This window comes from Pseudorasbora parva, chromosome 5 (assembly GCF_024679245.1).
Source record: "Pseudorasbora parva isolate DD20220531a chromosome 5, ASM2467924v1, whole genome shotgun sequence".
In the NCBI taxonomy this organism is placed as follows: Eukaryota; Metazoa; Chordata; class Actinopteri; order Cypriniformes; family Gobionidae; genus Pseudorasbora; species Pseudorasbora parva.
In genome coordinates, this window is record NC_090176.1 from 49,767,591 (window position 1) to 49,793,441 (window position 25,851).

The 25,851-nt window shown below is 41.8% G+C and overlaps 2 protein-coding genes and 1 long non-coding RNA gene across 5 annotated transcripts in view; 1 reads left to right on the forward strand and 2 right to left on the reverse strand.

The window, feature by feature from the left end:
* LOC137075721 (inactive dipeptidyl peptidase 10-like) overlaps positions 1 to 19,675 on the forward strand; it is a 36,301-nt gene extending 16,626 nt beyond the window's left edge. Inside the window, exons 8-26 of the mRNA XM_067444632.1 lie at positions 3,609 to 3,729; positions 3,819 to 3,973; positions 5,459 to 5,556; positions 5,770 to 5,893; positions 7,937 to 7,975; positions 8,057 to 8,164; positions 8,278 to 8,369; positions 8,442 to 8,489; positions 8,577 to 8,698; positions 9,440 to 9,487; positions 10,324 to 10,422; positions 10,931 to 11,000; positions 11,935 to 12,129; positions 13,104 to 13,158; positions 13,546 to 13,645; positions 17,840 to 17,898; positions 18,104 to 18,176; positions 18,334 to 18,407; positions 19,058 to 19,675. Coding sequence (XP_067300733.1) covers positions 3,609 to 3,729; positions 3,819 to 3,973; positions 5,459 to 5,556; positions 5,770 to 5,893; positions 7,937 to 7,975; positions 8,057 to 8,164; positions 8,278 to 8,369; positions 8,442 to 8,489; positions 8,577 to 8,698; positions 9,440 to 9,487; positions 10,324 to 10,422; positions 10,931 to 11,000; positions 11,935 to 12,129; positions 13,104 to 13,158; positions 13,546 to 13,645; positions 17,840 to 17,898; positions 18,104 to 18,176; positions 18,334 to 18,407; positions 19,058 to 19,192 — 1,815 coding nt within the window. The 3' untranslated portion in view covers positions 19,193 to 19,675. The remainder of the gene's footprint in view (positions 1 to 3,608; positions 3,730 to 3,818; positions 3,974 to 5,458; positions 5,557 to 5,769; positions 5,894 to 7,936; positions 7,976 to 8,056; positions 8,165 to 8,277; positions 8,370 to 8,441; positions 8,490 to 8,576; positions 8,699 to 9,439; positions 9,488 to 10,323; positions 10,423 to 10,930; positions 11,001 to 11,934; positions 12,130 to 13,103; positions 13,159 to 13,545; positions 13,646 to 17,839; positions 17,899 to 18,103; positions 18,177 to 18,333; positions 18,408 to 19,057) is intronic.
* On the reverse strand, positions 8,012 to 10,330 carry LOC137075724 (uncharacterized). The gene is made up of 4 exons (XR_010905089.1): positions 10,286 to 10,330; positions 8,482 to 8,690; positions 8,263 to 8,345; positions 8,012 to 8,182 (listed from the first exon to the last, which is right to left on the reverse strand). It is a non-coding gene; the product is annotated as an uncharacterized lncRNA (long non-coding RNA).
* A 2,875-nt stretch (positions 19,676 to 22,550) lies between the features above and the next one.
* LOC137075725 (inactive dipeptidyl peptidase 10-like) overlaps positions 22,551 to 25,851 on the reverse strand; it is a 94,300-nt gene continuing 90,999 nt past the window's right edge. For all 3 annotated transcript variants that reach the window (XM_067444634.1, XM_067444635.1, XM_067444637.1), the window contains 2 exons: positions 22,925 to 22,998; positions 22,551 to 22,833 (listed from right to left, as the gene is read on the reverse strand). In XM_067444634.1, the coding sequence (XP_067300735.1) occupies positions 22,696 to 22,833; positions 22,925 to 22,998 (212 nt within the window). In that variant the 3' untranslated portion in view covers positions 22,551 to 22,695. The remainder of the gene's footprint in view (positions 22,834 to 22,924; positions 22,999 to 25,851) is intronic.

The window sequence follows — 25,851 nt, forward strand, 5'->3', positions numbered from 1 at the left end:
ATTACCTTTAAGTACAAATGCGTACCTTAAGGTACTACTTTGAACGTTTTTGTGGTAAAAATGGTACAAAGATGTCCTTTTAAGGGTACTGCCCCAGCGACAAGCTGTTGTACCCCTAAAGGTACAATTTTGACACCCTATTTTTCTGTGTGTACCTCTGTCCTAAGTCCTCTGATTACCACTATAATAAACCACTCCCTCCAGTCTGGCAATGTTCCAACAGCTCTAAAAACTGCCAAAATCAGACCTCTTCTCAAAAAAAAAACCCTTGACCCAGATGTGCTTGCAAATTACAGGCCCATTTCCAATCTCCCATTCATCTCCCAAGTACTGGAAAAAGTTGTAGCTTCCCACCTCCAGGATCATCTCAAATAAAACTGAAAAATAAAAAATTTCAGTCTGGTTTCCACTCTGCACACAGTACTGAAACAGCCCTGGTTCGAGTCACAAATGACCTACAAATGATGGAGGCTCACCATCCCTCCTCATACTCCTCAATCTGTCAGCTGCTTTCGATACAGTGGATCATGGCAAACTCCTTAACCGGCTGCATCAAACCACTGGACTCACTAGCACTGCCCTAAACTGGTTTAAATCATACCTCACTAACAGATCAGAGTACATTTCACTTGGAAGTGCAAGGTCCCGACAACACACAGTTACCTGCGGGGTCCCTTAGGGGTCAGTCCTTGGCCCTATTCTCTTCATCATTTACATCCTCCCCCTCGGCCATGTCATTAGCCGCTATGGAGTCTCATTTCACTGCTAAGCTGATGACACACAACTGTACGTGAAATCAGAAACACACACCTCTGCAACTTCCCCAACATCATCTACGTCTTCAACACTCACTGCCTGTCTGGAGGAGATAAGGGTGTGGGTGAAGCACAACTTCCTCCAGTTAAACAGCACAGCTCGAAAACTGAGGCAATTCTTGTTGGCACACCACATCAAACACAGTGTTCCTCCATAACTGGTATAACCATCTCTGGTCAGGACATTCCCCTCTCCACAACTATCACCAATCTTGGTGTAAGATTTGACCCACATCTCTGCTTCGAAGCCCATATCAAAAACCTCTGCAAGACATCTTTCTACCATCTCAGAAATATTGCTAAACTCCGTCCAACACTAACCTTAGCAGATGCTGAAAAGCTGGTCCATGCCTTTGTCTCCTCCAGACTGGATTATCGTAATGCACTTCTCATGGGGATCCCTAACAAAAGCTTGCAGAGACTGCAGTGTGTTCAGAATAGCGCAGCAAGAATCCTGTTGAGAGTTCGAAAATTTGATCACATCACTCCCATGCTCCATTCACTTTACTGGTTTCCTGTTTCCACCAGGATTGAATATAAGGTCTCCCTTCTAACCCACCAGTGCATCTATGGAAATGCCCCCTCCTATCTGGAAGGACTACTCACACCTTCAACTACAGCTCGATCACTTCGTTCAACAAACTCAAACCTCCTTCATCTTCCCCAGACTAAGCTCAGCTCTATGGGTGATCGGGCTTTCTGTTCTGATGCTCCTCGGGTTTGGAAGGCCCTACCCCGACCATCTGAGGGCACCTCAAGCTCTTGAGACTTTTAAAAAAGGACTTAAAACATTTATTTTTGGGAGAGCTTATGTCTTTAAGCTATTTAAGCTATTTGTATTTTCCCATTTTTAAATTACCATAACTGTAGCACTTTGAGATTTGTTACAAATGTAAAGTGCAATTCAAATAAAATGTATTATTATTATTATTATTATTATCTTCCCGATCACTTTCAGGGGAGAATGCAGATCATTGGAAATCCTAATTACAATAGTGTTAAACGGGGGATGCACCCCCATATCTTTACAAGTCTTCAAGTATTGCAATGGCTCATTTATCCTAGCGGTGTGGTTCACAACTTTAATATAGGTAATCAATAACTGTAATATAACCGGCCGGATAACCGGCCGTTATTCACAAGCTTATGTGTGTCTGTGTTACACTTCAACCCTGTTAAAAAGTGCTGGTCGCCTACCAGGCTTATCATCTATAGCTTAACCATCATTAAACCCACAGTCAAGCAGCTTCATCTGAAAAAACATGCTGGTTAGGGTTCGCTATGTTGGTCCACTGACTAGACCAGCACCAAACAAGCAAAATTCATCAGCTTATGTAAAACAGATCAAACTGAAAGCGTCAGAAAAGCTTTATTGTCCATATATAGTGCAGTGTACCAAGCACACATGAAAATTTGATATGTAGCTATAGAAGAGATATAAAATATTTAACATATCATGTCAAAAGTAGCTTCAGTCTTGTTGTAAGATCCCAGAGTAAAGTGCCACTGCAATATATATTTACATTGAACTCACTGACAGTATTTCAGTTAAATTGCAGTCAGAGTGCAATAAGAAATAAAAACTAAAGCTGGGAGTCACCCGTTCGATTCGGAGGTGCTAGGGATCAAGAGTAAAGGGGGAAAAATGTCTGAATGTTTGAAATCGACTGAGCCAAATAACATGTAAAACACTGCTCTGAGGACATCTGCTGGACAAACGGGTGTAAACAGAAAGGCTTGAAACACAGTGCTCTGAAAATTACTGCCCTGTATATGTAATATGTGACCCTGGAGCACTTCACCAGTCCTGCGTCTCACGGGTATATCTGTGGCAATAGCCAACAATACATCGTATGGGTCAAAATTATAAATAATAAATGTATTTAATTTAAATCATTAGGATATTAAGATCATGTTCCATGGAGATATTTAGTAAATTTCCTTCCGTAAATATATCAAAAATGTTTTATTAGAAGTAATTTGCAATGCTAAGGACTTCATTTGGACAACTTTAAAGGAGATTTTCTCAAATTTTCAATTTTTTGCACCCTCAGATTTCAGATTTTCAAATAGTTGTATCTTGATCAAATATTGGCCTAACAAACCAAACATCAATGGAAAAGCTTACTTATTGTATAAATCTCGATTTTAAAAAAATTACCCTTATGACTGGTTTTGTGGTCCAGGGTCACATTTGGGTTTCATAACCACCCTTAACCAATTTTCTAGTCAGGTATAATATTAATATCTGGTTCATTGGTCATATGCAAGAGTTTATAAACTAAAGTTTGCAGTGAACATTTTAGTGCTTATATTGTGCAGCCTAGTCAAGACGATGACTTTTACATTGAAAATAGTTCGATCGGAAATCACAATTTCAACATTAAGAAAACGAATTGAATGTTTAATTTTAGACAGAACTTAATTTCTTAAGGAACTCTCTTTTTAGAATGGCAAAGAATTTCCCAAACACGCTCAACGTGCTTGACCAATCACAACACACTGATCCAGCCGACCAATCAGAGCACAGAGTGCTTTTCAGAAGGCGGGGCTTCATAGAGACGGGAACTAAACAGAGCGTTACTGACAGACTGGGAAGAGAGGAGCCGCAACAATGGAGAGATATGAGGAAATAATGTGCTTTTTAACATTCAAGTATGAAAAAACAAAATCAAAACTTTGAAAACGGGCAAAATAGGCTCTCTTTAGTGAGTGACAGCTGTGGACCCAAGCTTTCTTTCTTTCTCTTGCATGAGCATGGCGTCCTCTCAACTCATTCTCTCTCTGTCTCAGGTATATATATTTGAGAATAATATCTACTATCAGCCAGAAGTGAAGAGCAGTTCTCTAAGACTGACATCCTCAGGGCGAGATGGCCTCGTATTTAACGGAATAACGGACTGGCTTTATGAGGGTAACACCACACCACAATACAAGCCACGCCAGTACGATTATTTTAATGAATCTGACGTAACGTTTGCTGTGTCTCTGATCGGCTATTAGAGGAGGTCTTGCATTCTTCAGTCGCTCACTGGTGGTCTCCATCAGGCTCCAGTCTGGCGTTTCTCACCATCAATGACACTCTTGTACCCAGAGAGCAGCTGCCGCGTTTCACAGGGATGCTTTACCCACGCGGACCACAGTATCCATACCCGAAGGTAACCACTGCTGATACACTCCTGAATGTGTAGCTATCTTAAAGGGTTAGTTCACCCAAAAATAAAATGACTGTCATTAACTCCTCTCCCTAATGTCGTTCCACACCCGTCAGACCTCCGTTCATCTTCACACACAGTTTAAGATATTTTATATTTAGTCCGAGAGCGTATGCAAGTGTATGCACACTATACTGTCCATGTCCAGAAAGGGAATAAACACATCATCACAGTAGTCCATATGAGACATCAGTGGGTTAATTAGAGTCTCTTGAAGCATCCAAAATACATTTGGGTCCAAAAATAACAAAAATTACGACTTTATTCAGCATTGTCTTCTCTTCCGGGTTTGTTTTTAAACCCCGAATAAAAATTTGAACGGTTATGAATCAGCATATTGATTCATGATTCGGATCGCCAATGTCACGTGCTTTCAGTAGTTTGACACGCGATTCCGAATCATGAATCAATACGCTGATTCATAACCGTTCAAATTTTTATTCGAGGTTTGAAAACAAACCCGGAAGAGAAGACAATGCTGAATAAAGTCATAGTTTTGTTATTTTTGGAGGTCTTACGGGTGTGGAATGACATCAGGGTGGGTAATTAATGAACTAACCCTTTAAGCCCTATTTGGATGGTAATTGTTTCTCATGTGATTATCTGTAAAAATACATTTGCATGCCAACTCAGTGATAAAACTCATGCATTCGGATGGTGATTATTGCTGCTTTCACGTGCTATCGGAAATTTCGTAATTCCCACATCCAAAGTTGTAATTACGAGCTCATTGCATTGAAGTGAGTGATATCGTATTTACGATAATTCTGATAGCACGTGAAGGCAGCATTATTCACGGTGGTGGAGTGAGCTTTGTGACCCTGCGCACCTGTGAATATGCTCACGTGCTCGGTAGAATGAGTCTGCTGTAAAAATGTCATATGCTTGGAATAATAAGAATAAAATCATATTAAATTAATAATACGAAATTATTAATTATTTAAATCTCCTGTTTAAAAAAAGATGTAATTAATTTTTTTTTAGAAATGAGTGGAAATAAGTTAATACAATGCTAAAAAATGTAACCTAAATAGCGATACGGTGCTCCACAGGGGGCAAAAAGGATATAAATAGTTCATTTTGAACAGATCTCTTTTTGAAAACTCACCACATGACCTTGGTGTTTGTCTAAAAACAGTCGGTAACTCGACTGGGTGGGAGAAAAACACTGACATTCTGGATTTGGACGGCAATAAAATCTCAGCCCCTGTAAATGATGAAAATACCTTACGACCCCACGAGAAACAATTACCGTCCGAATAGGGCTTTAGAAAAGGATATAGCAGCTCATGATGTTTGTCCTTAGTCACCAGTGTACAGATCCCTTCTCAAAATCAGCTCACTGGCTTCTGTCAGTGTTGAGTTGGATTAGTTGCGGTTGTGACTATGAACACTGGATCTCACTTCCTTTCACTGTGTGTGCAACAGGCTGGACAGACGAATCCTGAAGTGACACTTTATGTGGTCAGTGTGAACGGATCCACACGCACTACACAACTCCCGCATCCCGATGGCTTACAGAGAAGGTACCACACACACTCGCACAAACACAAACATGCACACGCACAAACGTTGGTTTTTCATGTTTTATGGGGACTTTCCAAAGACATGATTTTGATACTGCTCTAATAGAGCCAAAAAACTACATCATGACTTTATAAAAGACTGTTCGATTTCTAAACCTTCAGATGTTCATAATGTTGACTACCTGTCGCGTGTGTGTGTGTGTGTTTGTGCAGAGAGCTCTATATCAGCATGGTGCGGTGGGTAACAGACGAGTGTCTCGCTGTACGCTGGTTAAACCGTCCTCAGAACGCCTCCATTCTCACACTGTGCTACACACACACGGGGAAATGTGTGGTGGTGAGCTTACGCCGCGTCTCTCAAACACACCATTCATGAGAAGGAATTTGAATTGAATCGGCCACAACAAGTTGAACTGAACTGCAACTCAAAGAAATAAACAGGTGCATTCTGGGAAATGAAGTGTTCTACCATCCTGGTCTATCTATTTGTCTATTGAAAGTCAGCGGCCACATTGGCGACCAACTATTCAAAAACTGCATTTGAAAACATATGATGAAATCAGCAATGAAAGCTGACATGATCTGTCTCATAAATGTAGTTTCTTATCCTCAAAAACCATTAAAAAAAGCTTACTGTATATTTAAGGCTAGACCAGAAAATACACGTGCAGTCATAAGAGCGCGCCTTCTTCCCATAGTGCATCCTGGGGCCACGTGTTCCCCAGGTAAGCCACACACACACACCTGGCCATCCACGTGATGTAAAAGAAAACTTGATTCCTCAGACCAGGCCACCTTCTTCCATTGCTCCGTGGTCCAGTTCTGATGCTCACGTGCCACTGTTGGTGCTTTTGGCGGGGTCAGCATAGCCTGACGTGGTCATACTCAATTCTAGTCAGAATATGAGTCTGATGCTCCATTGGGCTGTGATTATTGGGCATGTTTCAACCGAACCAGGAAAGACATCAATTGGACAGACCTACAACCAATCAGAGCAACGAAGCGACACATTGCGTTAGTTGTCAAATGTCAACAGAACTCAACTGCACTGCGTTGCCAAGTCTGTGGTTTTGTCTGCGGGTTGTTTTCCATGTGTGCGGGTTGAGGCGACCTCAATTATGTGATGCAAATTTTAGCTGGCAGCTTTGCCAAAATAACACGTTACCCTCCAAAAGCCTTTTTTTTTCCGGAGAACCGTCCTCGAAAAGCTATTGGGCTTGTTTTGGGCTAGTATTTGGCGGGTTTTGTTGTAAAAACTTGGCAACCCTGTCTGCACGCACGCTGGAATAATTACCATTAGAAGAAAAAGATGAGTGTAAATGATCTTTGCTGGTGTTGTAAAATGAATTTAAGGATACACAGAGTACTTACCAACACGATCATCATTTCAGAGACAAATAGTGAAGGTGATGCAGATACGAAGTTCTGTGAACAAATTCAACCCAAGCGCCTTTGATGACGTGATGATTACGTTACTGTTGATCATCTGTCCGTCATCGTCTAAAGCCCGCCCTGATGATTTCATTGGTCCGAACAGTTTCTGTTCAGGCATAACCACTCCTCTATGGATCAAGGCCAGACCAAACCGCCCGAGCTCAAATGTTGTGGGCGGGGCTAAGCTCGGCTGGCATCCAGGCTAAGGTCAGCATGGGCATCCTGACTGGCCGGCGGCTATGCCGCCCCATACGCAACAAACTGAGATGGTCTGTGTATTCTGACAGCTTTCTATCAGAACCAGCATTAACTTCTTGAGCAGTTTGAGCTCCAGTAGCTCGTCTGTTTGATTGGACCACACGGGCCAGCCTTCGCTCCCCACATGCATCAATGAGCCTTGGCCGCCCATGACCCTGTGGCCGGTTCTCCACTGTTCCTTCCTTGGAGCACTTTTGATAAAAACTGACCACTGCAGACCGGGAACAGCCCACAAGAGCTGCAGTTTTGGAGATGCTCTGACCCAGTCGTCTAGCCATCACAATTTGGCCCTTGTCAAACTCGCTCAAATCCTTACGCTTGCCCATTTTTCCTGCTTCTAACACATCAACTATGAGGACAAAATGTTCACTTGCTGCCTAATATATCCCACCCACTGACAGGAGCCGTGATGAAGAGATCATCAGTGTTATTCACTTCACCTCATAATGTTATGCCTGATGAGAGTATATTTTAAATTCAATTTACTTCCTTGCATTCAAATTTGAATTGCAATTCTTCATTCTGGTTGCAACCTCAATTAAAATTTAGGAAATGAATTGGAATTTAAAAGGCATCTCAATTCCCTTCTGAATGGCACACAACCCTGACACACACACACACACACACACACACACTTGCACAATGTATGCAGACACTTATAAACATTGTTTTTGATCTCTCATTGCAGAAGCATGTCATGACATCAGACAAGTGGATCGACAGACAGGTAAGATTGTGTCACTTTAGACATATTTACCTCAAACAAAACGTTGAGTTGTCACCTGATGCTCTCGTCTGATTGGTGCAGAATGAAAAACCAGTTTTCTCTAAAGATGGAGCAACGTTTTTCATGACATCGCCCCTCAGAAGCGGAGGCCACGGATCCTTTAGACACCTCGCAATGATGTCAGAACAGGTATAAAAGTTCACAAACCTTTAGTTAAGGGGTAAACATCTAGTAAAGCCCAAAATACATCACAACTTTGAAAAATGGCATAACGGATCCACTTTTACCTCTTCTGCTTTCAGCCTGAAGGTGAAGGGGTCAGCATGCGTCACCTGACCTCAGGCACCTGGGAGGTCACAGAAATCCTTACCTATGATGAACACATTGACACCGTGTGAGTCTCTTGTTCACACACACAAACGTGCAAAAGCCTATCAGATGTCTAACATGTTGTGTTTTCATGCAGATATTTTCTCAGTAATGAGGCTGGATTCAGTCACAGGCACCTGTACAGGTCAGACACACTGATTGTGCATGGACTTCCTTGTTTTTATTCTTCCTGAATGCCTCACATTACAGCAATGTGACCTCTGACCTCCAGGGTGAGCACGGTGGATCCGTTTCATCGAGAGTGTTTGAGCTGTTCTTTGTTCAAACCTCACTGTTCATTCTATGAAGCCTCACTGAGTCCACGCGGACGGGCTGTACTGCTGAACTGCAGGGGTAAATGAATGACACTCACACACACACGTCTGGTTCACTATCTTTATGGGGACTCTCCATAGACGTAGAGGGTTTTTACACTGTACAAACTGTATTTTCTATCCCCTACACTGCCCCTAAACCTACCCATCACAGGAAACATTCTGCATTGTTACTTTCTCAAAAAAACTCATCCTGTCTGATTTATAAGCCTTTTGAAAAGAGGGGACCGCTGGCTGGTCATTAGGTTACATTTGGTCCCCACAATGTAATATAAACAAAGGCACGCGCACACACGTGTTTTTGTGAATTGTGGGGACTTTCCATAGGCGTAATGGTTTTTATACCATACAAACTATACATTCTATCCCCTTACACTGCCCCTGCCCCTAAACCTACCCATCACACACACTATATATATATATATATATATCCGAACTATACACTTTTATGTCAGTTCATCTGTGATGATTTGAATTATTGTGACATAAATTATATTGTTTGGTAAAAACACAGTTTGTGAAGCCTTGTCGTATCTATACGTGACAACTGCCCTCTCTGTCATTCGCTGTCATCGTAGTCAAAGTATAGACATAAGTATAGGCCAAATCATTGTCATTTAGGAATAACCACACGTCAGTGTTTAAATCAAGATCGTGACGCTCTAGCTCACACCATCACATTGGATTTCTTCCTATATTAGCCTCATTCTGCTTTGCAAAAATGGCTGAAGATTGCTATATTTTGTATTTTGTGTTCCAGGTCCAGGAATCCCCAAAACCACTGTGCACCTTCTCAGCAACATAAGTGGTGAGTCCAAACACAAAATGCAGACACACATACACACACACACACACACACACACACACACAGTTGTAGCTGCATGATCTGATCTTGATCATACATACACGAGACACCCAATGTAAAACGCTAAGCTGAATTAAAAGGGTTACGCATGAGATCATTGAGTTATTTTAAATTGAAGTTGAAAAAATTTGTTCAATTATTATTTATTTATTATTTATTGATAAAATCGAATAACTTAAAGGTAAAAAAAATCCAAAGAAATTGCATTAAAAAAATAGGAAAAATACTATCGTAATGAAATTAAGTAAGCTTTCTGGACAAAATAAATAAATAAATAAATAAATTACGTATAATAATGGGCTTCTGGTCATTTTGACCCGCGAGGGAAGGATGGTTCATCCATAAAGTCATCATTTACTCCCCCTGGTGTTGTTCTGTAGCCATATGCTGTCCCACTCGCACTCGTCCATATAATGGCAGTGAATAGCAACTAGCATCAAGCTTTTAAAAAGATGCAGAAGTATTACAAAATGATCCCATCAGACTGACTATTCCAAGAGTTCTGGTGGCATCTGATAAGAGTGAAAAACAAACCGAAATGTTCTAATAAAAATCCTGTTGATCTCCTGTTCATGACTGTGCGTTCATGAGACTCTCTCTCTCTCTCTCTCTCTCTCTCTCTCTCTCTCTCTCTCTCTCTCTCTCTCTCTCTCTCTCTCTCTCTCTCTCCTCTCTCTATATATATATATATATGATATACACTCACATATATTTTGCATAAAAAAATCAGTACACACCGACCTTCAGCTGTCTTGCTCTCTTTCTGTTCCTCTCTGTAGATCATGTGACTGTAGATGCTCATCTGGAGGTCAGAGAATTTGTCCGAAAGAAACAGATACCAGTTAGACAAATCCGGACCTTACAGATGAACAACCAGGGTATGATTTATCATCATCATCATCATCATCATCATCATCATCATCATCATCATCATCATCATCATCATCATCATCAGTCGTCTTCATTATTGGCACCATTACCGTGCGAATTGTAAAGGATGCTGTCACAGAACATGACAATGATGAGTAACATCTTAGACAGCATAACCAAAACTGGCTATAATAATCATCACTTTAACATAACCATCCTCCTGATCATCGTCAAGCTGTAGTAGCAATCCATATCACGATCCCTTTAAAAGCATGAATTCTGATATGACGGTTCAGACTGAGACCACATTGCACAACGGCAGCCCTGTGTCTAGGACTACATGACTCAAATCAGATCCCATGTGGTTCGTAATGTTCACACTGTTATTAAAAACGGATAACATGGGCAAAAAGGAAATCTGATTTGGGCCAACTTCAGTCTGAATGAAGCCTCAGATGGTTTTACTGATTCAGTTTTTCTGTAAGTGACAGATATGTGTTTCCTGTGTGTTTACAGCCCTGAGACTTGAGCTCAGCTTCCCTCCACAGTTTGAAGAGAGTAAGCGGTACCCTCTCCTGCTGCTGCTGTACGATCACACACACACACACACACACACACACACACACACACACACACACACACACACACACACACACACACACACACACACACACGTTGTGTTTCCATGTTTTATGGGGACTTTCCATAGGCGTAATGGATTTCATACTGTACAAACTGTACATCCTATCCCCTTACACTGCCCCTGTCCCTAAACCTACCCTACATTTTTACTTTCTCAAAAAAACTCCTTCTGTGTGATTTATAAGATGTTTTCCTCATGGGGACCTAAAAATGTCCCCACAAGGACAAGGATTTCGGATATTGCCATCTTTGTGGGGACATTTTGTCCCCATAACGTAGGGATTACCAGGTCGCACGCACACACACATCGCATGCACAACGCACGCACGCACACACACACACACACACACACACACACACACACACACACACACACACACACACACACACACACACACACGTCATTCATAGCAGACATTCTACTAACTATAAGTAACTTTGTAACTACGTCAACTTATTCTACTAACCCTAAGTGTCTAATAATACACTGAGAATTGGCTGGAATAAATTGTAACCAAAATAAAAGCTACACTCCGCACATGTAGGGTTCACACAGAATTAGTTTCTAAAAGCTTATTGTTTAGTAAGGCTGTTTTGCTATTTGGATACCATTTATTTTTACTGAAATATTCTAGGCTATATCTAAAGATTTTACTCACTAAAAATATTCAGTGACCAATATTTCACTCTAAGCTCTTTTTTAGGAAGCAGGTTTTGATAATCACTATTATGAAATTCAGTATTTTGATACATCAAGAACATCCATCTAACACGTCTGCTCATGCCACATCAGTCTGGATCTGTCTGACCTCTCTCTTTCTCTGTGTGTGTGTGTGTGTGTGTGTGTGTGTGTGTGTGTGTGTGTGTGTGTGTGATAGTGAGTCTGAACCTGGCTGTCAGCAAGTGAACAAGCGCTTTCGTCTGGAATGGGCCGATGTGCTGGTCAGCTGTGATGATGTGATTGTGGCCCGGGTGGACGGCAGAGGGAGCGGCTTTCAGGGCCAGCAGGTTCTCCAGGATGTTTACAAGTGTTTGGGACTCGTGGATGCCGACGATCAAATCTCCGCTTTAGAGTGAGTGTGCTGAGCGTCAAACCTTAAACACACACAGCCTCATGTTAAAGGGTTAGTTCACCCAAAAATTAAATGTCTGTCATTAACTCCTCCCCCTAATGTCGTTCCACACCAGTAAGACCTCCGTTCATCTTCACACACAGTTTAAGATATTTTATATTTAGTCCGAGCGCGTATGCAAGTGTATGCACACTATACTGTCCATGTCCATACTATACTGGTTATGAATCAGCGTATTGATTCATGATTCGGATCGCGTGTCAAACTGCTGAAATCACGTGACATTGGCGATCCGAATCATGAATCAATACGCTGATTCATAACTGTTTGAATCTTTATTCAGCAATGTCTTCTCTTCTGGGTTTGTTTTCAATCCTCGAATAAAGTCGTAGTTTTTGTTATTTTTGGACCCAAATGTATTTTGGATGCTTCAAGAGACTCTAATTAACCCACTGATGTCTCATATGGACTACTGTGATGATGTTTTTATTCCCTTTCTAGACATGGACAGTATAGTGTGCATACACTTGCATACGCTCTCGGACTAAATCTAAAATATCTTAAACTGTGTGTGAAGATGAACGGAGGTCTTACGGGTGTGGAACGACATTAGGGGTGTTTCATTTTTGTTTCGATTTCATTTTTGGGTGAACTAACCCTTTAATTCCTCTCCCTAACGTCGTTGGACACCATCAGACCTCCGTTCATCTTCAGACACAGATGAAGATATTAGTGTTGAAATCCGATGGCTCAGAAAGGCCTTCATTGACACCAATGTCATTTCCTCTCTCAAGACCCATAAAGGCACTAAAGACGTCGTTACAAAGCCCATCTCACTACAGCGGCTCTACAGTCACTTTATAAAGACACCATTTCCACATGAGCACAAAAACTATTCTGATCTCAAATGAGGTTATATGAGTATTTTTTTCCTCATATTAGCATTACATGATGTGTTTATCTGTCTGTGGCAGGTATCTGGTGAAGCAGCCGTACATTGATGGAGGCAGAGTCGGCGTTTTTGGCAAGGTGAGGTCTCTCCAGATTCATTAACGGGTTCGTTCACACAGATATGGTCATGTACTCATCCTCATGTCATTCAAACCTGTAAAAAAAGTTCCACAGAAGAAAGTAAGTCATACAGGTTTGGAACAAGGGAAAGTAAATGATGACGGAAGTGTAATTTCTGTATGCTGCAACTTTAAAATAAGCTTTTGAATAAAGCATTCAGTAAATAAACTGCATCTCTATCAGAGAAACAGATAAAAATACTTGTACAGCCTATTATTAAAGTCTCAGTCGACTACAGAAATAGAAACCGGCTCTGCAGGATCAAACCCTAGCGTTTTTGTACATTTCAAAGTGTGAGAGTTGGTGTTAGACGTCAGATGTTCATAATGAGGCGGTTCTGTGCAGGTGTATGGCGGGTTTCTGAGCTCACTTCTGCTGCTCTCTCACAGCTCTGAGCTCCGCTGCGGCGCCGCCGTCACACCAGTGTTTGACTGGCAACTCTACGGTACGTGCGACACACTCAGCATGGACACACACACAAATATACACAGTACACACACAATTACATGCACTCACACACAGACATTAACTTACACATGCACATACATACACACACACACACACTCACGCACATGCACTCACACAGACACACAAACACTCGCGCACAAACACAGACACGCCACTCATGCACACACACAGACACACTCACAAACACGCACACACCCACGCACAAACACATACTCACAGACACACACACACAAACTCGCACACACCCACGCAAAAACATATACGCACAAACAGGCACACACACAAACACACACGCACTTACAGACACACACTCATGCACGCACAAACACATACGCACACACAGACACACTCATACACACGCACACACTCATGCACATGCTCAAACACACACACACACCCATGCACAAACACATACGCACACACGGACTGGGCCGCATTAATGCACGGGCTTACCTGGGCTTAAGCCCAGGGCCCCGGGCTGGGGGAGGGCCCCGATGATGCCGGAAAATTTTGTAACCGGATTTTATAAAATGTTGGCTGTCCCTTTAAAATTACGCTTTATCGCGTTGAATGCACATGCGGGCTTTGCAAGTCCTGCTCGAGAAATGTCAGTCAAACCCTCTCACTCAATGAACCCTGCAATCATCAGTCACAGTTGGAGCTTAGAGCTCAAAAAATCAAGCCCGACTCTATACCGAGCCCCTTATTTTGTCCGAGCCTGGCCCTGCCCGACACATTAACTGTAATTATGAGCCCGATTTAAACCCGACCATTTGTCAATACAAGGGCGTTCTGAAGAGAAAGACCGAGCCTGTAATGAGCGAAGCGGACCGGTGTGACTCCGCTCAATAATACGCAATCATCATGATCCCTCACCGGTAAAATTATGTTCGCTCAAAAGACGTATGTGAAAACTGGTGACACTTCTGTTAGATTCCAAGAAAAGCGCACTCTTGAATATCACGCGGAAATGTGGCGCGCTCAGACGCGCTATAGGCTATATCACTTGAAATAAAGCACAAAAGAAACTACCAACATGCAAAATCGTATTTCAGTAATCTATTATGGTATAAAATAATAAAACAAAACGTGTTTAAAGTTGCATCAAAACTGTTCTAAAATATTCCACCATGCAATATAGCAATATAGCCGAAGGCATAAGCTGATAAAACGTTTTTTTTAATGCTCAAATAAATGTGAGCACTCTGCATTTACTGAAATATAGGCGCTTATTTTGCTTTAACTTGTAAAGTAGCCTACACAAACAACAATGTATTTAAAGGGGGGGTGAAACACTCAGTTTCAGTCAGTGTCATGTCAATCTTGAGTACCTATAGAGTAGCATTGCATCCTGCATATCTCCGAAAAGTCTTTATTTTTTTTATAATTATATAAGAAAGATGCGCTGTTCCGAGTCTTTCCGAAAAAAGCCGAGCGGGTGGGGGCGTGTCATGTGAGCGGAGCTAAATAATGACGTGTGCAGCAGCGCGCTGCAGTGAGGAAAGTGAGTCGCTCTGTGAGGAAAGTGATTCGCTCATTGAGGAAAGTGATTCGCCCGCCGCGTGAGGAAAGTGATTCGCTCTGTGAGGAAAGTGATTCGCTCATTGAGGAAAGTGATTCGCCCGCCGCGTGAGGAAAGTGAGTCGCTCTGTGAGGAAAGTGATTCGCTCTGTGAGGAAAGTGATTCGCTCAGTGAGGAAAGTGATTCGCCCGCCGCGTGAGGAAAGTGAGTCGCTCTGTGAGGAAAGTGATTCGCTCTGTGAGGAAAGTGATTCGCTCAGTGAGGAAAGTGATTCGCCCGCCGCGTGAGGAAAGTGAGTCGCTCTGTGAGGAAAGTGATTCGCTCTGTGAGGAAAGTGATTCGCTCAGTGAGGAAAGTGATTCGCCCGCCGCGTGAGGAAAGTGAGTCGCTCTGTGAGGAAAGTGATTCGCCTGCCGCGTGAGGAAAGTGAGTCGCTCTGTGAGGAAAGTGATTCGCCCGTCGCGTGAGGAAAGTGCTAATACAGATCGACCGCCGGCCTATCAGTGGGTAAGTCAGTAGCTACTGGTTATATCACCTGTTTAGCATCCTACAAGCCAGCGCTTTGATGGGCGTAGCCTGTTGCTTTCGCTCTCTCCCTCGCTCTCTCTCACGCGCTTCCGGTAGAATTGTCCGTAAGGCCCATACAAGGAAATTCCGCCCCCACTAACGTCAATGGGGACGCATGATCTCAAAAAACTTGCCGAAACTTATGACTAACCGGAAGTAGTATTTTTGACAAAGAAATACTCCCATCAAACGTCCACCTTAACTTTTGAAACTTTGTCTATGTTTAGTATGGGATTCCAAGTCTTTAACAGTGTAAAAAGATCAGTATGCATGAAACAGCATTTCACCCCCCCTTTAAATGCATCAAATAAAATGTTGACTTCTGTCCTGATTATATAATTTAAATAAATTAATATTCTTAGGGATTCAATAGAGAACACACTTTTTTCTTTTACTGAGTTTAATTTTTGACAGAACTGTTGCAATTATTTTTTTGACAACTAATATAGAAAGTCTTTACTAACATTCAGTCTTTACTTTCTCAGTTGCAAGGTTTAGAAACAGTCCTTACAGACTAACTCAGAACTGTTGAAGAGTTAATTGATTATATAAATTTCAAAGAAGATTGAATAATTTAGGCTATGTAGTTATCTGCATGTCTCATCCATGAAAGATGCAACAATGGAGAACAAGCTATTGGGTTTTTGAGAACCAGAACCAAACTAACTGAGCAGGTTAAACTTTAGCTATAATGTAAGCCTGGAGGTGGGGAATAACACTAAGAAATGGTCAAATTCACTCAGTATTCCATGATCTAATTCACTATACTATCTCAATTACAATTAAGTACAGATGAACTGTATTCATTTGTGTTGTATGCACTAAAACAGTCCAGTATATAATAGTCAAACTAATTTTTATGTTGAAATAACAAAGATTTCTGTGCCACCGCAGAATGGTTGCTGGCCCCTGCCCGGCCACCCCTAAAAAAAAAATCCTGGCTCCGCCACTGTGTGACAGCAATGTCCCGTAATATAAAAGTAGTGCGCAAAACAGAAAAACAGCGCAAGATAAAGTAGAACATCAGAACAGTGATGGTGAAGGGGAAAAGGAATCACCACCATGTACCGGTATGTGATACAGTAGGCTAGCAGCAGATAGCTAGATGATAGTCTGTCAAAATAATTAACTCCTTTTAAACTTAACAACTTAGTTAAGCTCCCAGTAGTTAGCTAGCCACCACCACACTAGAGCTGTGGAAAAGCTGATACAAAAAGTTGTAATAAAAAAATTGATACAAAAAATTCTGCATAGGCTACATATAATTAAATAGGCCTTATCATACGTTTCGACGATAATCTTAAGAACATTTTGAGACGCCATGAATAGGAACTAAAATGTGTTTTTAACATACTATCTCTATATTTAAAAAAAATAAAATGTATTAAAAGCACATTTTAGTTCCTATTCATGGTGTCTTTAAGTACCTGGAAGTGCACTTTTTTCACTATTTGTGTATTTTATATAACAGACCTATAGATTTGGATGTTTTTAAATACCATTTATTCCCGTAAAATAAAAGGCTTTGTGATTAAAAAGATTGAGTAAAATTGAGAATGATTCAATGACAAATGCATATTTAACAGTCACTTGTTGCCACCTGGTGGGGTAAAAGGGGTGGGACCATAACTTTTAACGATTAATTATGCAGTTCCAATGGATGAAGGGCCCCTCAAGAGGTAAAAGCCCAGGGGCCCCTTATAGTCTTGATGCGGCCCTGCACACGGACACACACTCATGCACACACACAAACACAAACACAGGCACACTCACAAACATGCACACACCCATTTACAAACACATACGCACACTCACACTCACACACACACAAGACACACTCACTCACAGACATGCACACAGACACACTCACACACATGCACACACACACGCGTACACAGACATGCAAGACTCATACACGTGCGCACAAGACATACACTTGCACACACAGACGCACATGCACACACACACACTCACTCATGCACGCACGCACACACGCATGCTTACTCACACACACACACACACACACACACACATACACGTGCACACACACTCACCGTGTGCACATTGTGTGTTTCGACTCAGCTTCCGCCTTCACGGAGAGATACTTTGGCTTCCCCACACAGAATGAGCTCAAATATAAGGTGAGATGTTGTTGCTACTGTGTGATTTAAGAATTAAGGTGCGTGACATTCAGTGTTGGGGAAAGTTGCTTTTAAAAATACCTTATTAAATTGCTTATTAAATATTGAAAATATGATTTCTTTAATTTCAATAATTGCGTGTTGAAAGCTGAAATTTGACAGTGCAGTGTGACCAGAGGCTCAACTTTAACTGTGTGTCCTTCAGATGTCCAGCCTCCTGCAGAACGACACACACTCTGAGATGTTACGCTTCCTCATTCTGCACGGGACAGCGGATGGTGAGCTCATGAAACAACACCAGTAATGTACTTGCACGATCGAAGCGGCTGCCTGAGAGGCGCTTCAAAGATGGCCGTCGAGTGAAATGACTGAAAGGGGCTTTCAGACAGAACGGCTGCATCGTCACATGACGACTTCTTTCTCTCTTTCTATTAGCGAACGTTCATTTCCAACACACTGCAGAGCTAGTGAAGCTGCTGTCTGTGATTAATGTAAACTACAGGTTACAGGTGAGTCCTTCACACTGACAGGCACCTGCACCCCTCTGACCCCACTCTCTTTACCCTCTGACCCCACTCTCTTTACCCTCTAACCCCACTCTCTTTACCCTCTGACCCCTCTCTTTACCCTCTGACCCCACTCAGACCTCACCCTCTGACCCCACTCTCTTTACCCTCTGACCTCACGCACTTTCTGGCCTCACACACTCGACCCTCTGACCATAGCCGCTTAACCCTCTGACCTCTCGCACTTTTCTATCTCCCACTCTCGACCCTCTGACCTCACCCGCCTGACCCATTGACCTCACGCTCTCGACCCATTGACCTCATACTCTCGACCCTCTGACCTCACCCACCTGACCCATTGACTTCACACTCTTGACCCTCTGACCTCACCCATTGACCTCACGCTCTCGACCCTCTGACCTCACCCGCTTTACCCTCTGACCTCATGCACTTGACCCATTGACCTCACGTGCCTGACCCATTGACCTTGTGCGCTTGACCTATTGACCTCATGCGCCTGACCCATTGACCTCACACTCTTAACCCTCTTGACCTCACGCACACTACCCTCTAAACTCATGCTCTTGAACCTCTGACCTCGCACATTTTCTGACCTCACGTTCTTGCCCCTCTGACCTCTCACCTCTGTGCAGATCTTCCCTGATGAGGGTCATGATGTCATCAGCAGACACTACATGCTGAACTCGCTCATCTCCTTCTTCAGAGAGTGCTTCGACGAGGACGAACCCGTTCCCACCGAAACCAGTGATGAAGATGAGGATGACTAGCATCGGCTGCACCTGGGAAAATCACCATGGCGACCAGCTCTCCCATCTCTTCAGATGATCTGACCTGATGACAGAGACATTGAGTCACACAGTACTTGTTCAGTTTGTTATTTTTCATCATATATCCACACTATACAGCATTATATCTGTATTTAGCAGCAGCGTGATTGATGCTGAGCGCGGTTATTTCTTAACAGGCTGAAAGGAGCATTGTTCTGTCTCAATCAAACACTGTCATCAGTTATTATGGGCTGTACTGGTCTATAAATAACATTCAGAAAAGTACACAATATATGTTTGTAGTTGAGTGTTTTCTCTTTGAAAATGAGCATGACTGACCTCTGAAGGCCTAATCCTGTTTCCTCAGCCATCCTCTCATCCGCAGAAGAATAATGACGTGAACATCAGATCAGATGATTTAATGAAACACAGTTTGACACAAAGAGAGCACGAGAAACCTGCATTCTGACATTAAGAGTATTAAATGCCACAATCACTATAATAACTCAGTGGTTCTTAATTTAAAATGATATAATTATAGCAATTATATATATTTTTTAAGGGATATCAGTTGTATACACATTATAGTGTAAGAACCTCTGCTCTTAAAACAAATATTATATGTCCATGCCAGAATAAATTATTTTAAGACCTCAGAAATCTGCCTAAGTACAATACTCATCATGTTTTCACTGAATTAGTTAATGGATAATGAATATTAAAAAATAATACTTAACCATAAATAAATTATATTCATAATAAAAATATGTTTAGATACACGGATCAGGCATAACATATGAAGTGAATAACACTGATTATCTCTTCATCACGGCTCCTGTTAGTGGGTGGGATATATTAGGCAGCAAGTGAACATTTTGTCCTCAGAGTTGATGTGTTAGAAGCAGGAAGAATGGGCAAGCGTAAGGATTTGAGTGAGTTTGACAAGGGCCAGATTGTGACGGCTAGACGACTGGGTCAGAGCATCTCCAAAACTGCAGCTCTTGTGGGCTGTTCCCGGTCTGCAGTGGTCAGTATCTATCAAAAGTGCTCCAAGGAAGGAACAGTGGTGAAGTACACAGAACATAACACATTTAGCTCGGTCAAAACCTTTTTCAGCAGCTGTCAGAGAAGAATAGAGTGCAGTCTAGACGGTTTAAAGTTGCAGATGTCCTGCTCAATGTGCATATTCGATTTCAATTCAAGTCATTCAACTGTGCTCAGAGTTGGTAATATTTATAAAGAGCCTTCGAGTCAACATCTCCCACCACAGGTGTAATCCACGTTAGATCCCTCTCCCACTCTTTATTGTAGATGCACCTTACTGTATATATATGCCACTTTAGCATAGCGATCACTTGAATATTCAGCTACGAGTTATCACGCTAAAAACCTATCAGTCATGAATGAGAGCATGTCTGACTGCTGATCCCTGATTGGCTGATCAGGCTGATTGACTGCGACTCTGGAAGACTTGGAGTTAAGCTTTTCTCTGAGAAAAGAACGGCACTGAAGCCATTCTTAAACAGGGAAGATGTGTAAGATGTTTTGCCGACCGGATACGGCTAAAGTTTAATCTGTCTACAAGCTCCGCTTCACCTTCGTTGCTCTGGTTGGTGTAGCGCTATCCTATCGCGTGCAGAGGGAGTTTGAAAGACAACCGTTTATCCGCCCCTCGGATTGAGCTGTCAATGAGTTTCCAGACCAAACATCTTGATGTGGGTCAGGCTACATCTGCTGGTCAATCATTTGGTTTTTAGAAAGACTTCCCTTCCCTTCTACTCTGAATCTGCAATTGGACGCCACTGAACTATGACAAAAGGAATTAAGAATTATTGTATAGATTCATTATAATATATAGGAACATTCATAATAATGAATGTTTAAATAAAACCGTAAAATTACTAAACAAAAAGAATGCATTAAAAAACTACAACGAATAATAGCTTCTCAACCTTTTTATGAAATGTTGCCATTTTGAATTGAAAATATGGTATTATTTACATGAATGTGACATTTATAATATATCAGACATATATTGTGTGATGAAGATTACTTCATAAGTCCAATGAGACCAACACTTCATTTACCGCTTGTAAACGTCGATTCCCACGGCCACTGGCTCCAGAACATCATCATTGACATCATATGGAAATTTAGCGATCCTGTCATATGAAATATATACTTGACATGCCAGACTAATCTGCAGTTTTCAGTGATGTTCAATAGCACCATCTTTACCTGTGTCTGCTGGTAACTTTGAGCTCTGATGCAGGACTGGCTTCCTGATCCAACAATACTGTTGTTATTCTGAAGATCAGATCAGCCGTTCAGTGATGCCAAAAGTGATGTACAGCCTAGGAAAATGGACATCTTCCCCCTTTATTCAAATATTACTACATTTTTATAAGAGTTTGTAAGCATATTGCTTAGAGAAATGATGAACACATACAACAACAGGAGAGAACCAATGAAATATTTATAACGGATCATTTTTTTCTCAATGTGTGCTTTTTCCTGTGAGCTTTTAAAAAATAAAATAAAAAAAAATTCACCTCCAAACATCACTTTTGTCCATTATTAGGTAATATTTTCTCAAAATTGCGCGGTTTTGCATTTCTTCCTGTTCTTGTGGACTCATCAGCTGAATCGCAGAGACTCTGATGGGAAATTATAGTACATAAAAATTGAATAATGTTGGATTTGGACTAGTTGTTTATTTATAGACATGACTAGAGAACAATAACAATCAACCCGAGCCGCCACCACAACACCCCCCACCCGCCCACCAACAGTAAAACTAAACAGTCAGCGATACAAAAGCCCTCCAGAGACAAATAACCTGATCCAAGACAGTCCGTGTTTCCATCTGATGTGTCAAAAATACATCTGAACGCCCTCTTCTGTACAACACACATCCATCCCAGAATGCACTGCACTTGTGCTGATCCTCACGCAGATCCTAAAGCTTTTGACGGATGGATTTACGCTTCTTCCCAGCAAGTGCTTGTGAGAAACGGAATCGAATGCAGATCCTCCGGAAGGTGAAAACATACTGACGGACAGAAAGTGGCAAAAGAAGTGAAGCAAAGCAAAAGGACCATGCAATGGCTGACTTGAGCCGTCCCACCTGGACAGTCTGTGCTGTGATTGGCCAACGCATCAGCCAAATTGGAGATCGAAGTGATTTATGATATGTGAAACATTCTAATCCATTTCCAGAGATAATGATCCATAGGCCAGGTACATAGAAACCCTCTCTCTCTCTCTCACACACACACACACACACAGCTCTAATACATACTTCATCCAAACGGTTACACACATGCATATATACATGTTCAAACGCACACACACACACTCCTGGCTCTCGCTGTTTATTTGAGCGTTCTGCTCTGGATGTTTGTCTCAACGTCCAGTGTGTTTCACTGTCCCGTGTGTTTGTGTGTACTGTGGTGTGTGTGTCAGTGTCTGCATGTGTTTGTGTGCTGTGTGTCATCTTCACTCTACTCTTCCTCTTCCTCCTCTTCCTCACTGATGGGTATCCCGTCCTCCTGCAGGCAGGATCTGAAGTAGCTGCTCAGTGTGGCGGCCACATGTCGCCCGCTGCTCTTAGACAGAAAATGACCCTCGTCTGGATAAATCTGGAGAAGAACCATCCAGAAAACAATCAAGAAACTAGACTGCCATCAATGGACAGAGACAGAGATGTTTCCGACAGGTGGTGTTTAATACCTGCAGTGTGTAGTTCGCTCCCACCTTCACCAGGTTCTTAATGAGCTCGGCTGTGTGCTGGAAATTAATGTTGGCTGGAAGAAAAACAAACTAAATTTTCAAGAATGGCTAAGTGGCAGAATAATGCAATCAAATGATATGCTATGATTGCAGTGGACAAAAGTGATGCCCGCCCTACCATTAAAGGAACTTTTTGTAAGAAATGTCTTTTAATTCATAAAATGTCCCTGATATGTCTTTAGACATTAAGAAATCATGTTATTTTCAAATACTTATATCACTGACAACAGTAGTCCGGCCAGGATATTGTCATTTAAAAGATGTTGCAGCCCTCAACTGATGTTGATGTTGACATGTTGTGTTTTGGCCTGAAGCTCCGCCCTCCACCTATCGACCAATCACGAAGTCAGTAGTGTTTCGGGGTCCGGGTTGCCAGATCTGCTCTAGTTACCACAGCTGCAGATCTACAAACGTTCCTGCTGATCCTGCAGCCAATCTGGCAACCTCGAGTCAGGGGGGAGGGGGAGTGGGAGGGGGATACACCTGCAGTACCAGTTTTGGCCACAATCTTACATACACTTCCTTTAAGACCTACTGTACTGCATGGATCTAATATAATGTTACACGTTAGATGTTTTTCCCCAACAGTTAACCAAACGTTAACCAAACTTAAATCAGCACTGGGTAACTTTTTCTCTCGGGGTCCCCCTACAGTTGGGAAAAAATAATGTCCTCAACTACTGTCGTAAGCTCTGTCATCCTACAACAGGGGATGCCATCGCGCGTGCATTTGTTGACATAACCCTGATTGCCCTGAGCTAATGCGCGGGTCGTCTCATAACCCGCGGACCCCGTATGTCTATTTAATGGTCGCGGGTGCGGGGCGGGTTGTAAAAATATATACAGTGGTGCGGGGCGGGCCAAATAACTTCATAAAAGCGTCCCCGTGGGTCGGTGCAGCACTAACAGTTCCCCTGAACACTGCAGGAGGAGTTCACATGCAGGTGTTCTTCTGGCGGCGCGTGTGAAATGTCTTCATCCCAGGTACAGTCAGTGGCAGATGTTTCAGCATGTCATATGAATATAATTTCATGGGTTTTATTTTTTTCAAACAGCAAATAATCGCGATGCTCACGTTTACAAGCCAGCGTCATTAGAGTAGTCTATTGGTTACCGTTTTCCAGAATCTATATGATACTTCAGTTCAATGTTTGAGTGGTAGCTCACCGTAACAAGCAGGACAGCATCGGTCGGGCACGCCTCCTTCAGCTCACGCCGACGAGCAAACGCTGGTCACATGTTGATCCCCGTCCTGCCTTTAATCACATCACTTTTTCATTTCCTCTTGTTGCTTTCCTCCAACAAAACCTTTTCTTTCTTATTTGTCTGTGCTGCTTCGGACATGACTATATTATCTGACGAACAAAGTTGGGCTTGCACGTCCGAATGTAAGGAAGTGTGTGTGTTGGTGGAAGTGACGTATATGCCGTAAAGCAGTCGAATTTTGTAGTTCTTTTTGTTCTCGGGTTACTACCCGAAACCCGAAGTTTAAAAGTACGATTATAAACGATACAGACCCCATCAGGCTATGGCAGACGTGTCATTCAACCTATTGTAAGTCGATGTATCATCACAAGAGTCTTGAAAATATATTATGAAGGTTGAAAAGTTACCTGGTGCTGATTTAAAGGATTAGTTTATTTCAAAACAAAAATTTCCTGATGACTTACTCACCCCCATCTCATCCAAGATGTTCATGTCTTTCTTTCTTCAGTCGAAAAGAAATTAAGTTTTTTTAAGGAAAACATTCCAGTATTTTTTCCACATAATGGACTTCAATGGGAACCAACGGTTGAAGGTCCAAATCAATGCAGTTTCAGAGGAAGAGCTTCAGAGATCCCAGACGAGGAATAGAGTCTGATCTAGACAAACCATCAGACATTTTCAAGAAAAAAATAAACATTTATATACCTTTTAACCTCAAACCAATGACTTCTGTGTTGTTTCTACTTCACGGCGTATGACGTCATCACGTCGGAAAGGTCAAGCGTGACATACATGTGGAAGTACCGACCCAGTGTTAAAACGAACGTGCAAAGACTAAATCAAACGGCCTTTACAAAAATAAAGGTAAAACAACGATGTTGGACAATTTTAAAGTTGGAGGAGAACATGAGATGGAGTTTTTCGACACTGGGTCGGTACTTTCCTTTCCGACGTAATGACATCATACGTTGAGAAGAATCCCAACAACGAAGTCGAGCAATCTTGGTTAAAAAGCATATAAATGTTTGTTTTTTCTTGAAAATGTCTGATGGTTTGTCTAGATCAGACTCTATTCCTCTTGGATCGGTCAGAGTCTCTGAAGCTCTTCCTCTGAAACTGCATTGATTTGGACCTTCAACCGTTGGTTCCCATTGAAGTCCATTATGTGGAGAAAAATACTGGAATGATTTCCTCAAAATATATATTTTTTTCTGACTGAAGAAAGAAAGACATGTAAATCTTGTATGAGATGGGGGTGAGTAAAATATCAGGACATTTTAATAATTAATATTGAAGTGAACTCATTTAAGACATAACAGATAAAAGATACAAAGATACAAATACTTTTAGACGCTTAGTTGCTATTTTAGAGCATTGTGATTGCTAGACAAGGGCTTAATGAACTAATTTTTGTGAAAACCTCAAATGCAACATGTTTTGGCTGTAGCCTGAAATTATCCTGTGCGCATTCGGATTCAGTCCCAAATATTAATCAAAATTTGTTCGATTTTGTAAGATTGTAAGATGTAGATTGCGCAACGTCATTTTTGATGGTTTAACTGAACTTGTAAGTTCATTAAAAACAAATATCACTTCCGGACATCACTTTTGGCCACTATTATAGAAATGGAATTATTCAGACCAGTGTTTATTCATTTATT